This window comes from Hoplias malabaricus, chromosome 1 (genome assembly GCF_029633855.1).
Source record: "Hoplias malabaricus isolate fHopMal1 chromosome 1, fHopMal1.hap1, whole genome shotgun sequence".
NCBI classification, from domain to species: Eukaryota; Metazoa; Chordata; class Actinopteri; order Characiformes; family Erythrinidae; genus Hoplias; species Hoplias malabaricus.
In genome coordinates this window covers 2,789,635-2,802,153 of record NC_089800.1, presented here as the reverse complement: position 1 = coordinate 2,802,153, position 12,519 = coordinate 2,789,635, and the positions used below count along the sequence as shown (strand labels likewise).

Here is a 12,519-nt window from a genome sequence, read left to right as displayed (position 1 = left end):
GAGCAGGTAGGTGTCGCAGTCACACAGCCCCAGGGACCTGGAGGTTGTGGGTTCGATTCCTGCTCCAGGTGACTGTCTGTGAGGAGTGTGGTGTGTTCTCCCTGTGTCTGTGTGGGTTTCCTCCGGGTGACTGTCTGTGAAGAGTGTGGTGTGTTCTCTCTGTGTCTGCGTGGGTTTCCTCCGGGTGACTGTCTGTGAGGAGTGTGGTGTGTTCTCCCTGTGTCTGCGTGGGTTTCCTCCGGGTGACTGTCTGTGAGGAGTGTGGTGTGTTCTCTCTGTTTCTGTGTGGGTTTCCTCCGGGTGACTGTCTGTGAGGAGTGTGGTGTGTTCCCCTTGTGTCTGTGTGGGTTTCCTCCGGGTGACTGTCTGTGAAGAGTGTGGTGTGTTCTCTCTGTGTCTGCGTGGGTTTCCTCCGGGTGACTGTCTGTGAGGAGTGTGGTGTGTTCTCTCTGTTTCTGCGTGGGTTTCCTCCGGGTGACTGTCTGTGAGGAGTGTGGTGTGTTCCCCTTGTGTCTGTGTGGGTTTCCTCCGGGTGACTGTCTTTGAGGAGTGTGGTGTGTTCTCCCTGTGTCTGTGTGGGTTTCCTCCGGGTGACTGTCTGTGAGGAGTGTGGTGTGTTCTCCCTGTGTCTGCGTGGGTTTCCTCCGGGTGACTGTCTGTGAGGAGTGTGGTGTGTTCTCCCTGTGTCTGTGTGGGTTTCCTCTGGGTGACTGTGAGGAGTGTGCTGTGTTCTCTCTGTGTCTGCTTGGGTTTCCTCCAGGTGACTGCCTGTGAGGAGTGTGCTGTGTTCTCCCTGTGTCTGCGTGGGTTTCCTCCGGGTGCTCTGGTTTCCTCCCACGGTCCAAAAACACATGTTGGTAGGTGGATTGACGAATCAAGTGTCCATAGGTGCGAGTGTTTGAGTGAATGGGTGTGTGTGTGTGTGTGTTGCCCTGTGAAGGACTGGCGCCCCCTCCAGGGTGTATTCCTGCCTTGTGCCCAATGATTCCAGGTAGGCTCTGGACCCACTGTGACCCTGAACTGGATAAGGGTTACAGACAATGAATTAATGAATATTTTTGCTGTTATTATATTTTTTGAGGGAAAAATGACGGCACATACAGAGAGTTTAAAGAAGTTAAATAATAATAATAATGTATAATATAATTTCCATGTTTGTTACTTTAAGTCACTTTTGGAAAAACATATTTAGTGTTTAAACTTGTAAATTCAGCATATGACATTACAAGTGTAATATGATAGATTGGCTCTAGCCCCGCCTCCATTTATTTAACTAATGAATATTCATGGAAAGACTCTAAACTTCCTGAAGAAGCTCTGTGAGTTAGGAAGAGTCCCTCGCGCAGTGAGCCATGTCCAAGACGCAGTGGGATCTTCTGTTCGAGGCTCTCGAGGATTTGGACGATGAACAGTTCAAAAAGTTCACACTGAAACTCACGGACTCGGGGCTCCAACCTCCCGTGCGCCGCGGCGCCGTGCAGGGCAAGGACCGCGGAGACATCGCGCGCAAACTCATAGACACGTACACGGAGGAGCGCGCGCTCGGGATCTGCGTGCAGCTGCTGGAGAAGATCGGATGCATGCAAACAGCGCGGGATCTAGAGAAGGAGGCAGCGGGTGAGGGAGGGGGTGGGATTTTAATTATAAACACGTTTATAAAGTAGAGTATTTACAGGTTTAGAGGCAGAGCAGAGTCTTAACGCTCGCTTTTAGTTTCAGTTTCACTTTTGGGCGTGAACCACTGAGCTCCAGGTAACACCAACCTTCTGAGGTGGAGTCTTAAAGCCAGAGTCAGTAAAAGCCAGTCTCAGGTTCAGTCTTGTCTAGTAAAGACCACTGAGAGAAGTCCCAAATCAAATCTTGTGTGAAGTCGAGATTGAATCAGTTCACAAGTTGATACTTTTCTCAGTCGATTCACAAGTTGAGTCTTGTCTATATTCGAGCCTTGTGTTACAGGCGAATCAAGTGTGAAGTAGAGTCTAGAATCAGTGTAAACGAGTCATGCCTCAAGTCGGTTCTCAGTGTGAGATTTCATCAGTAAAGACGAGTCCTGAATCAGTGCAGACGAGTCGATTCTCAAGTCTTGTATGAATACAGACTAGTCTAGTCTTACATCTTGAGTCAGTACAAAGGAGTCAAGTCTAAAGTCTTGACCCTTGAGTCAAACATAGTATCTGAGCTATAAATGACTTTAAGATGGCCGCTCGTTTACAGTTCAGTGCAGTGATGGGTGTGGTTTTATTTGTTGTTGTTGTTGTTTTTAATTAAAATGTATATATATTTGGTGGAAAAGCTGTTTTTTTCACAATTGTTTTCTTATTCATTTTCTGTAGGTGGAGGCAGTAGCTCAAGTGCGCCACCTAAAGGTAAATAGGTATTTATTCCCCCATATTTACCACATTTTTGGCTCCCTACAGATCATTTATGAATTAAAGATTTTCAAAGAACTTTTACATTATGAGGAGGTTATTTGGAAATATATATATATAATTAATTAACAACATGGAAGTCACACACATTTACAAAAAAGATTTAGAGAACCAAACATCCCAGTAAACAAGGAACGTCCCTGGACGTTCAAAATAGGTCTAAAAGTAGTCTGTCCGTCAAGGACATATTTTAAACGTCAACGGACGTCCAAAATCCATCTTAATAAGTTAGTTAAGTGGTGACCAATCGATAACGTCAGTGGATGTTCAAAATGCGTTTTATACGAGTAATTTATTTCGGGACCAATTAATAACGTCAATGGACGTCCAAAATACGTCTAATAGTCGTCTTTTCAATGTCTGTGTTTGGACGTCTTTTCAACTTTCATTTTGAACCTTAAGAGAACGTTGATTAGACGGCAGTCATTACGTTATTTCAACGTTGAATCAACGGCTAAATGTTTACTGGGATGGTTCTGTGGTTTTTGTCAAATAAACGCGTTTCTAAGTATTTCTAAAAAATTAGTTAATCCAAATTTTTAGGCTGCTGTTACGTGTAAAAGTGAACGGGATTTTTTTTATGTCCAGCAGGTGGAGCAGCAGGAGCAGCGGCGCCATCTAACGGTAAATACATGTTTTAAATTAATTTGAGAGTAATCTTTAAAGTATGCTAAAGAATCTGAATTCACAGCTTTAACTTAGTGGATCGCCCCCTGGTGGAGGGACTGATCAATAACAGAAATAATGTCATGATTTTATATCAGAGCTCACAAAGCAGTGTTCTAGATACAGAGATATAACACTATGTGGAGCTTCTTCACATTCAGTCATCTCAGAGCCAGGCCATTGGCTCCCTACAGAACCCTCCCATGTCAGAAACCATTGAAGGGTTCTGGTTCTGAGAACCCATTTTGAGCGTGTAACACATCTTCTGCCACTTTGTGTCCATCTCAGATTTTTCCGAAGCCACCTTCATCGATAACAACTGGACGCAGCTGGTGGCCAGAGCCACGTCAGTGGATCCAATTCTGGACGAACTCCGGAGCAAAAATGTCATCACCCCTCAGCAGTACAATGAAATCCGCACCGAGGCGGGGCCTAACAGAGTGATGAGGGCCCTGATCACTGGCCCCATAATGTCCAGCGAATCTGCGAAAAAAGTCTTTTACCAGGTCCTGATGGAGCAGCAGCCGTACATGATGCAGGACCTCGGCGCTGTGTCCAAAAAATAAAACACATCAAGGAAAAGCGCCACTGGGGCTGGTTCACTCTTCAGAATACGGGATCCTCAAAGTACTACCACCAAGAACGTCATCCATGAATTTTCATCTGAAAGGCGAGTGGTCCAGGATTGAACCTGTTTATGCTGTGTAGAGCGGGTCTTCCTAATGGGGGTGGCCATTTTTAAAAACAGGTTTTAGTGCAGAATCTCTGACATTCCAGTTACACTCAGGGTTCCGGGAACAGGGTGCTGCTGCGGCCAGTACTCATCAGGTCCATCCTTCACCTGTTTACAATAAAATTTTATAGGTTTTTATGAAACTATTCGTCTGTGAAAGTCATTTGGTATCTGGGTAAGAGCAATACTCTCCCTTTGTGATGTGACGTGGTGCTCAGGTGAAAAACACAGACACAAGCTGAACTCTCACACATTCAGATTGTATTAAATATAAATAACATTTGAACAGTTTCCTGGATTAATCCTCATTTAAACTTCTGCGTCAGTTTCATTTTTTAAAAATTACTTTCTAAACAGGACCTTTATAGTTACTTCCCATTTGTTTTTTTTAAATACGTCCACTGCAGTAGATCAGCAGCTGACGGAACGTGTTGTGTCCTCTACACCCCTCTACAACTGAAGTGTGGACCACTCTGTTAATCTCAGAAAAATAAGAACATTGTGGTCCACGTTCTGAGAAGTTCTCATGACCCAGAAGGTTTGGATCTTAACTTTGAGCCACGTAACAAACCTGTGCTAACAGAGGGATTTATGACTGTTTTGGGCAGCATTTGTAATTAAAGTATATAATTACATTTATTAAAATATTTTCTCGCAGTGTTAAACTTGATAAAGCTCATAAAAACACACACAAACACATTCAGAATCTTATATAAACGCAACAGAGCTCTGTCAACATCCATCACGCACCACCACTGAGGAAGGACCTCCGCTACTCGAGGTGCACCCCATCACAGGACTCCTTCGGGTCAATGAGCCTGGAAACACATCAGGTCATTCAGGTCAAACAACAACTGACAAGAAAACCCTAGCAATATTTTTATCCCAAAAAGGTGAAAATGGCTTGTGGTTTCAGTTCAATAAAAAGAAAATGAACAATAATATGGTCCAAAATAATGATTATGAACTCTTACCCACAGCAGGTTTCATTATCTCTATTATTGTGGATGACTGAGTACTGGATCAATGAATTACAGGTTCAGTACCACCTTAAATACACCACATCCACCTTAAAAGTCCACATCTTGCAAAGGATAAAAGATTTAGGAAAGTCTTAAAACACCAAAGTACCTTCATATGTGCTTTTTGGATTTTCCTTTCCACCTTAAATGATGTAACGTTATATTCTCAGGCCTAAGTGCTAGAATGGCACTGCTGCAGTATAAAGCTAAGGTGCCAGTCTGTACCTGCTGCCCCGTGTAAGTCCCATGTGGACTAGCGCTAGCATGTAATGGCTAAATCCATTTAAGGTGGAAGCTGAAGTGCTATAATGTATACATTTACAACTTAAATAGAAAAGTGGATGTTACTAGAAGAGCGCCACGTTGGCGCAGCAGGTTATAGTGTCGCAGTCACACAGCCCCAGGGACCTGGAGGTTGTGGGTTTGATTCCCGCTCCGGGTGACTGTCTGTGAGGAGTGTGGTGTGTTCTCCCTGTGTCTGTGTGGGTTTCCTCCGGGTGACTGTCTGTGAGGAGTGTGGTGTGTTCTCCCTGTGTCTGTGTGGGTTTCCTCCGGGTGACTGTCTGTGAGGAGTGTGGTGTGTTCTCCCTGTGTCTGTGTGGGTTTCCTCCGGGTGACTGTCTGTGAGGAGTGTGGTGTGTTCTCTCTGTGTCTGTGTGGGTTTCCTCTGGGTGACTGTCTGTGAGGAGTGTGGTGTATTCTCCCTGTGTCTGTGTGGGTTTCCTCTGGGTGACTGTCTGTGAGGAGTGTGGTGTGTTCTCTCTGTGTCTGTGTGGGTTTCCTCCGGGTGACTGTCTGTGAGGAGTGTGGTGTGTTCTCCCTGTGTCTGCATGGGTTTCCTCTGGATGACTGTCTGTGAGGAGTGTGGTGTGTTCACCGTGTCTGCGTGGGTTTCCTCCGGGTGACTGTCTGTGAGGAGTGTGGTGTGTTCTCCCTGTGTCTGCGTGGGTTTCCTCCGGGTGACTGTCTGTGAGGAGTGTGGTGTGTTCTCCCTGTGTCTGCATGGGTTTCCTCTGGATGACTGTCTGTGAGGAGTGTGGTGTGTTCACCGTGTCTGCGTGGGTTTCCTCCGGGTGCTCCGGTTTCCTCCTACGAGTGATTGGTGACTCAAAAGTGTCCGTAGGTGTGAGTGTGCGAGTGAATGTGTGAGTGTGTCTGTGTTGCCCTGTGAAGGACTGGCGCCCCCTCCAGGGTGTATTCCAGGTAGGCTCTGTACCCACCACGACCCTCAATTGGATAAGCGGTTACAGATAATGAATGAATGAATGAATGAATGTTACTAGAAGAGAGTCTCACTTGTTGCTCTCGCGGAGAACTTTACGAGCCTCTCGCGCCTCACTTTCGGCATATATCTTTTTATAACAATACACCAGCACTCCGATCAACCACAGCTGCAGGAACACAATCACGACATACATCATGATCTCCGAGATCACCGCCGTCAGCTCACGGTTCGCTGAGAAACAAAATCCAGGAAATAAATATTAATACACACACAGTATTTAATCTGCTTACAATTCTTAGATTTTCTGTAGTGTCTTTAATGTCTCAGTATTTCATTCTCAATACCTCTGTAATGTCTCCTTAATATCACTGTATTTCCTTAACATCTCAGAATTTCCTCTTTCATACCATGTAGTGTCTCCATAATGTCTCACTTCTGTTTTAATTTCTCGATAGTGTCTCTTTAATATCTCAATATTTCCTCTTTCATATCTCTGTAGTGTCTCCATAATGTCTCAATTCTGTCTTAATTTCTCACAAGTGTCTCTTTAATATCTCAGAATTTCCTTTTTCATATCCCTGTAGTGTCTCCATAACGTCTCACTTCTGTCTTAATTTCTCGATAGTGTCTCTTTAATATCTCAGAATTTCCTCTTTCATATCTCTGTAGTGTCTCCATAATGTCTCAATTCTGTCTTAATTTCTCACTAGTGTCTCTTTAATATCTCAGAATTTCCTTTTTCATATCCCTGTAGTATCTCCATAAGGTCTCACTTCCTTAATATCACTGTATTTCCTTAACATCTCAGAAATTCCTCTTTCATACCATGTAGTGTCTCCATAATGTCTCACTTCTGTCCTAATTTCTTGATAGTGTCTCTTTAATATCTCAGAATTTCCTCTTTCATACCTCTGTAGTGTCTCCATAATGTCTCAATTCTGTCTTAATTTCTCAGTAGTGTCTCTTTAATATCTCAGAATTTCCTTTTTCATATCCCTGTAGTGTCTCCATAATGTCTCAATTCTGTCTTAATTTCTCAGTAGGGTCTCTTTAATATCTCAGTATTTCCTTGTTAGTATGTTTTTTTAATATGTGTCTCCTAAATATCTCTGTGGTGTATCATTAATGTCTTGGTACTATCTCCTTAATATCTCTGTAGTTTCTTTGTAATGCCTTAGTACTGACTCTTTAATTTCTCTGTAGTGTCTCCTTAATATCTCTGTAGGAGAATGTTGTATAAAAGCAGACCTTCAGGAACCACGCTGAGCTCCACTGTCTTCTCAATGGTGACGTGTTCATCTTGCAGCGCCAGGAACAGCGTTCTGCTGAACACACACCGGTAGGTTCCCGTGTCATTATAGGTGACATTGTGGATGAAAATGGAGCCGACTTGGACGTCCACCGTCCGCTCCGTCCCATGCCACTCCAGACGATCCTCAAAGCCCTCATGAAAAATGGTGGAGAGAGGGTGACTATATTGGAAAATCTGAAAGAATGAGAGAGAGAGAGAGAGAGAGAGAGAGAGAGCTCATAGAAAGGAAAAAAACAAAGGTCACCATAACATCTCTTTAGATCCACCATTTTTAACTCAAATCTGAGCCCTTCATGAGACGTCCCTGAGACCTCGACTCAAGCTCAAAATGAGCCACAGGGCATATTTTTGGGCTCTTTCTCTCAGGAGAAACATCTGAGCAGCAGGAGACACAAGCTACAATCTCCACGGTCTCTCCATCTGACATCAGTGTCATCCAGGAGACACTACAGAGATATCATGGAGACCCAAATGAGATATTACGGACACACAAACGAGATATAATGGAGAAATGACAGAGATATTAAGGAGCTCTTCTTGTATTTCTTTTCTTTGTAGTTTATTTGTGAAATAGACTGGGGCTCACATGGAGGTATTCGTCACTTCCGGGTGCTTTAAAGTACCAATCAACCGTTGTGGCTCCATTCACTTCCTCCCTCTGTTTACAAGAGATACAACCCATCAGGAAACTTTCGCCAGCCACAGCTTCGGTCATAGAGGCCACCTCAGAACAACCAGCATCACACTGAGAAGCTACACACACACACAATAAAATAAATCCATTTGAAGAACATCCACTGGTTCCATAAACCTTCAATTTTAAAGGAGCGATTATTTATTTCCTTTCCTAAACTGAAACATACCCAACCCCACTTTTTCCCCCACAGTGCTGCAGTGACACTGACGTGGTGGTGGTGTGTGAGTGTGTGTTGTGCTGGTGTAGAGTGGATCAGACACAGCAGTGCTGCTGGAGTTTTTAAACCCCTCAGTGTCTGGACCGAGAACAGTCCACCGACCAAAAACATCCAGCCGACAGCGTCCTGTGTCACTGATGAAGGACTAGAGGACGAGCGACACACACTGTGCAGCGACAGATGAGCTACTGTCTCTGACTCTACATCTACAAGGTGGACAAACGAGGGAGGAGTGTCTCACAGAGTGGACAGAGAGTGGACACAGGGTTTAAAAACTCCAGCAGCACTGCTGTGTCTGATCCACTCTACACTAGCACCACCACTCAAATCATATCTACTCTGTGGGGGTCCTGACTACTGAATAACAGAGGGAAAGGGGTTAACAAAGTATGCAGAGCAACAGGTGGAATACGGTTTATAACCGTTTTCAGAGGAAAACTTACCGAATACAGAAAGCACACACAGAGCCAGAAGGACGGGGGTTTTCAGGGACATTTTTCAGGGCGAGTTCCTTCGGAGTAAACACCGTTCCGTTTGTTTGGGACCTGAGGGGTTAATGACAGTTGAGAGAGCAACGGTTTTTTAACGGTCATCACATGTTCTCTCTCAAAGTCAGCCCCCTGTTCTTCTTGCCCGGGAAACTTGGTTCTGCTTTATAATTAAATAAAATATACAAACATTTATAATTACTCCGGTTGTTTGTGATATTATTCCAGCGTGTAATTCCAGAGATATTCCGGTCCAGTTTTCCCAGCCGGTGCTCAGTTGCTGCTGGTGTCTGAGCTAAGTTTAGACCGTGTGAATCTTCGAGTCTTAATATGACACTCCTCTTAGTTTGCAGTCTGAGAGAGAATTTGAGCTGCTGGATTTGGGTCGAGGGGCTCCGAGTGTTAAAGGGCCCATATATCACCCTTTCGCATTTTATTTACTCATGTTCTGTGGGAAAATAATGTTAGCTTGTGTCATGACTTATAAGTTCCTGACTCCTCTTGGACCTCTATTTATTTCTGTGCCTTTAAAGCAACGTTAGGTAGTATTTTTACCTTAACATCCCAGCTTCAAACTCATTGTGATGCTCCATTGAGCTGTAATAGGAAGAAAGGACTTCTGTTGTTGCTGCTCCGGGCTCAGCACTGCAGAAACTGCACTGTGTAAATTTTGGTGGAGGGTAGGAAACCACTTCCTCGCTCTCCCCTTTGATTTCAGGACAGTTTATACATATAAATGTGATTTATACTTATGAAACTCGCAGGAGCAAAAATACCAAATCTTACCTATTGTTACTTTAAGACTGAAACGAGGCACGGTCTCGAGTGTGGACCTACTCGTCCAACATTTCCACTGAGCTGAAATGGGTTAATCAGGACTGTGCTCCTCTCTTTACCACAGTAACAGTCTCTACTCTTTTCAAAGGAGTTATGGTAGATGTTGGAACATTGCTGTCAGGATATGATGGCAGCCATGAGAGCATTAGCCGTTAGTTCTGGAAGTTCAACTCATCCCAAAGTTACTGGAGGGTGCTTCATCGCTCCAGAGAACACAGTGCTGTCTCCTCCCTCAACATCTGTGTGTGTGTGTGTGTGTGTTCACTGCCACATATGGGTTAAATACTAGCACGTCACAGGGCGTCACATACTTAATACTCCATTAAAACAATCACTGACATTTTGCAGAATCGAAGCCAGGTGTAGCCCCAAGAAGCAGCCACTAGATGGAGACATTTAGTAGAAAACCTTACTGTATATAAGTGTATAAGGGTAGACACCGCTTCTGAAGCTACATTAATGGGCTCAGAACAGCCCTGACCAGCAGCACGCGAGCAGGTCACCATGCTCAATGCCAAGAGTCCACCAAAGGAGTGTAAAAGCCCCCAGCACTCTGCTTTGTAGCCCAGCTGTGGTCTCTGCACTAGCTCCTGAGGGCTATCAAAAGCCTCACAGCAATGTTCTAGAAGAATCCAGGGAGTGTTGCTGCATTGAAGAGCAACACATTCCTGATAAACGCCCTTCGTTCTCTTCCTTTTGTCCTTGCTGTTTATGTCAGTGTTGGTGTTGTGGCCTCTCTCGCTGTCGTTTATCGTCAGGACATGCTTTTGTTTGTGTTTCAGAGATGCAAAGAAAATAGCATGGTTATTCAAAACATAAAACAGTCCTGGCTTTGTTCTCTGGAAACATCCAGCTATTTAAACACTAGGAAACAGAGCTATGCAAATAAACAAACAAACACACGAGCACCTTTTTTTTATTCGAGCTTGGATGCTTTCTGTGGATGAGAGGATCATACCAAAGGTACTGGATGGAGCTACATCACTCCACAGAACACAGTTCCACTGCTCCCCTCAGCCCGGTGCCCTCTAGTCTCATGTGCAGCTGCTCCTGACACAGCAGTGCTGCTGGAGTTTTTAAACCCTGTGTCCACTCTCTGTCCACTCTGTGAGACACTCCTCCCTCGTTGGTCCACCTTGTAGATGTAGAGTCAGAGACAGTAGCTCATCTGTCGCTGCACAGTGTGTGTCGCTCGTCCTCTTGTCCTTCATCAGTGACACAGGATGCTGTCGGCTGGACGTTTTTGGTCGGTGGACTGTTCTCGGTCCAGACACTGAGGGGTTTAAAAACTCCAGCAGCACTGCTGTGTCTGATCCACTCTACACCAGCACAACACACACTAACACACCACCACCACGTCAGTGTCACTGCAGCGCTGAGAATGATCCACCACCACATCACACCTGCTCTGTGGGGGTCCTGAGCGCTGAGGAACAGGGGGGAAGTGGGGTAACAAAGTATGCAGAGCAACAGATGGGCTACAGTGTGTAAGTGTAAAACTGTGAAGTTGCCCTGTGATGGTCAGTGGATGTGGAAATATTTCAATGTTATGGCTGATGAAGTAGATGTTAAAAGCCCCTTGAGGGCCATGGTGTTTGTGTGTGTGTGTGTGTGTGTGTGTGTGTGTGTGTGTGTTTGTTCAGTGAGCTGAGGCTCAGGGTCAGTTCGGTTTGTTCTGTTATCAGCACAAGGTCAATCAAAAAGGAAGCAAGGTTATAACAATGTTCTTTACACAAGAACCTCACTAACACGGAACCACAGGGTCAACTTCAGCTGGGTCCATTTACACTGGCTTCCTATTGAAATTCTCCTTTCCACCTTAAAACAAGCCGCGTTTACATTGTTTAAGGTGGAACAGAGAATTCCAATAAGGTGTGCCACAATTTCCAACATTTATCTAGAGCCATTTTCTTTCCAAACTAGAACAGATATCTAGTGCAACCTTCCATTGGAATAACAACGCTAGTGCCATCCTCCATTCTACATCAAACGTTTATCTAGAGCCATCTTCTGTTTTAACTGGAACACTTATCTAGAGCCAGTTTCTTTTCAAAATCAGAACACCTATCTAGTGCCATCTTCCATTCTAAGTATAGAACACTTTATCTAGTACAATCTTCAGTTCCAAATGGAACGCTTGTTTAGTGTATTCTTCTAGACATCCAGCTAGAACTTAGCTTAGAACCTAGAACATTAGCTTAGTGTTCTAGATATTTAGAACCTCGGAAATGTCAGAAGTGAAGTTTACATGAATGTTCTATACAGAACTCAAGTATGAAGTAGTTAAATGTTCCACTATAGAACCCAAGCATGCACCAGGACTGGAGAACCCTCTACCAAAGTGTTCTACCTAGAACATGTGCGCTCTAGGTAGGTGTTCCGATTGGAACCCTCGCACGCGGAACGTGTTGACCGCTGACGTCACGTTTTTCGCAGAACTTGCGCGTGTTGTTTTTTGCGCGCACGTGCCTGTGTTTATATATTTAGCCCCGCGCTCAGCGCGCGCTCACGGGTGGGAGAGTGGCGCGAGAGCAGCTGAGAACCTTATCAGGACCCGCGCGAGCCCCTTTCGACTCTCCTTCAGTAAGACAACAGGTGAGTTTAGCAACGGTTCTCTTGAGTTACAGGAACTATTCCACGTTAAAAGGCTGCTGAAGTTACGTACAAGTTGTGCTTGTAGTTTTAGAACGAGGCTTAAATTGGCTTCTCGTTGGAATTCTCCGTTCCACCTTAAATAGTGCAGCTGTTACATTTTGTCGCCCCATTTAAGGTGGAACAGGATGTACCAATGAGAATTTGCGAATAAGCAGCCACTTTCAGCTTGTTGTCAATTTTAACGTTTATAAATATTTACTTTAATTTTTTTTTTCATTTTAATACTTTGTAATCTTTT

General features: G+C 44.4%; 3 protein-coding genes across 8 annotated transcripts in view; 2 read left to right on the top strand and 1 right to left on the bottom strand.

The window, feature by feature from the left end:
- The first annotated feature begins 1,297 nt into the window (after nucleotides 1–1,297).
- pycard (PYD and CARD domain containing) lies at nucleotides 1,298–3,952 on the top strand. Of its 2 annotated transcripts, none has more exons than XM_066643582.1 (4): nucleotides 1,298–1,617; nucleotides 2,334–2,366; nucleotides 3,021–3,053; nucleotides 3,384–3,952. In XM_066643582.1, the coding sequence occupies exons 1-4, from the start codon at nucleotides 1,353–1,355 to the stop codon at nucleotides 3,659–3,661; spliced, it is 609 nt and encodes a 202-aa protein (XP_066499679.1). In that variant the 5' UTR covers nucleotides 1,298–1,352; the 3' UTR covers nucleotides 3,662–3,952. The 2 variants fall into 2 exon arrangements, with proteins under 2 accessions (XP_066499679.1, XP_066499670.1); XM_066643573.1 differs by having other exon boundaries at nucleotides 3,018–3,053; nucleotides 3,384–3,949.
- Nucleotides 3,808–9,080, bottom strand: si:ch211-225p5.8 (uncharacterized protein LOC555567 homolog). Of its 5 annotated transcripts, XM_066643553.1 has the most exons (7): nucleotides 8,980–9,080; nucleotides 8,745–8,846; nucleotides 7,974–8,140; nucleotides 7,324–7,561; nucleotides 6,147–6,306; nucleotides 4,579–4,646; nucleotides 3,808–3,936 (listed from the first exon to the last, which is right to left on the bottom strand). In XM_066643553.1, the coding sequence occupies exons 2-6, from the start codon at nucleotides 8,794–8,796 to the stop codon at nucleotides 4,601–4,603; spliced, it is 663 nt and encodes a 220-aa protein (XP_066499650.1). In that variant the 5' UTR covers nucleotides 8,797–8,846; nucleotides 8,980–9,080; the 3' UTR covers nucleotides 3,808–3,936; nucleotides 4,579–4,600. The 5 variants fall into 5 exon arrangements, with proteins under 5 accessions (XP_066499650.1, XP_066499623.1, XP_066499659.1 ...); XM_066643526.1 differs by lacking the exon at nucleotides 3,808–3,936 and having other exon boundaries at nucleotides 4,060–4,646; XM_066643562.1 differs by lacking the exon at nucleotides 3,808–3,936 and having other exon boundaries at nucleotides 4,143–4,646; nucleotides 7,324–7,519.
- A 3,083-nt stretch (nucleotides 9,081–12,163) lies between these two features.
- The window catches only part of gramd1a (GRAM domain containing 1A), a 32,796-nt gene continuing 32,440 nt past the window's right edge, over nucleotides 12,164–12,519 (top strand). Inside the window, exon 1 of the mRNA XM_066643475.1 lies at nucleotides 12,164–12,221. The gene's annotated coding sequence lies outside the window, so the exon portion shown is untranslated. The remainder of the gene's footprint in view (nucleotides 12,222–12,519) is intronic.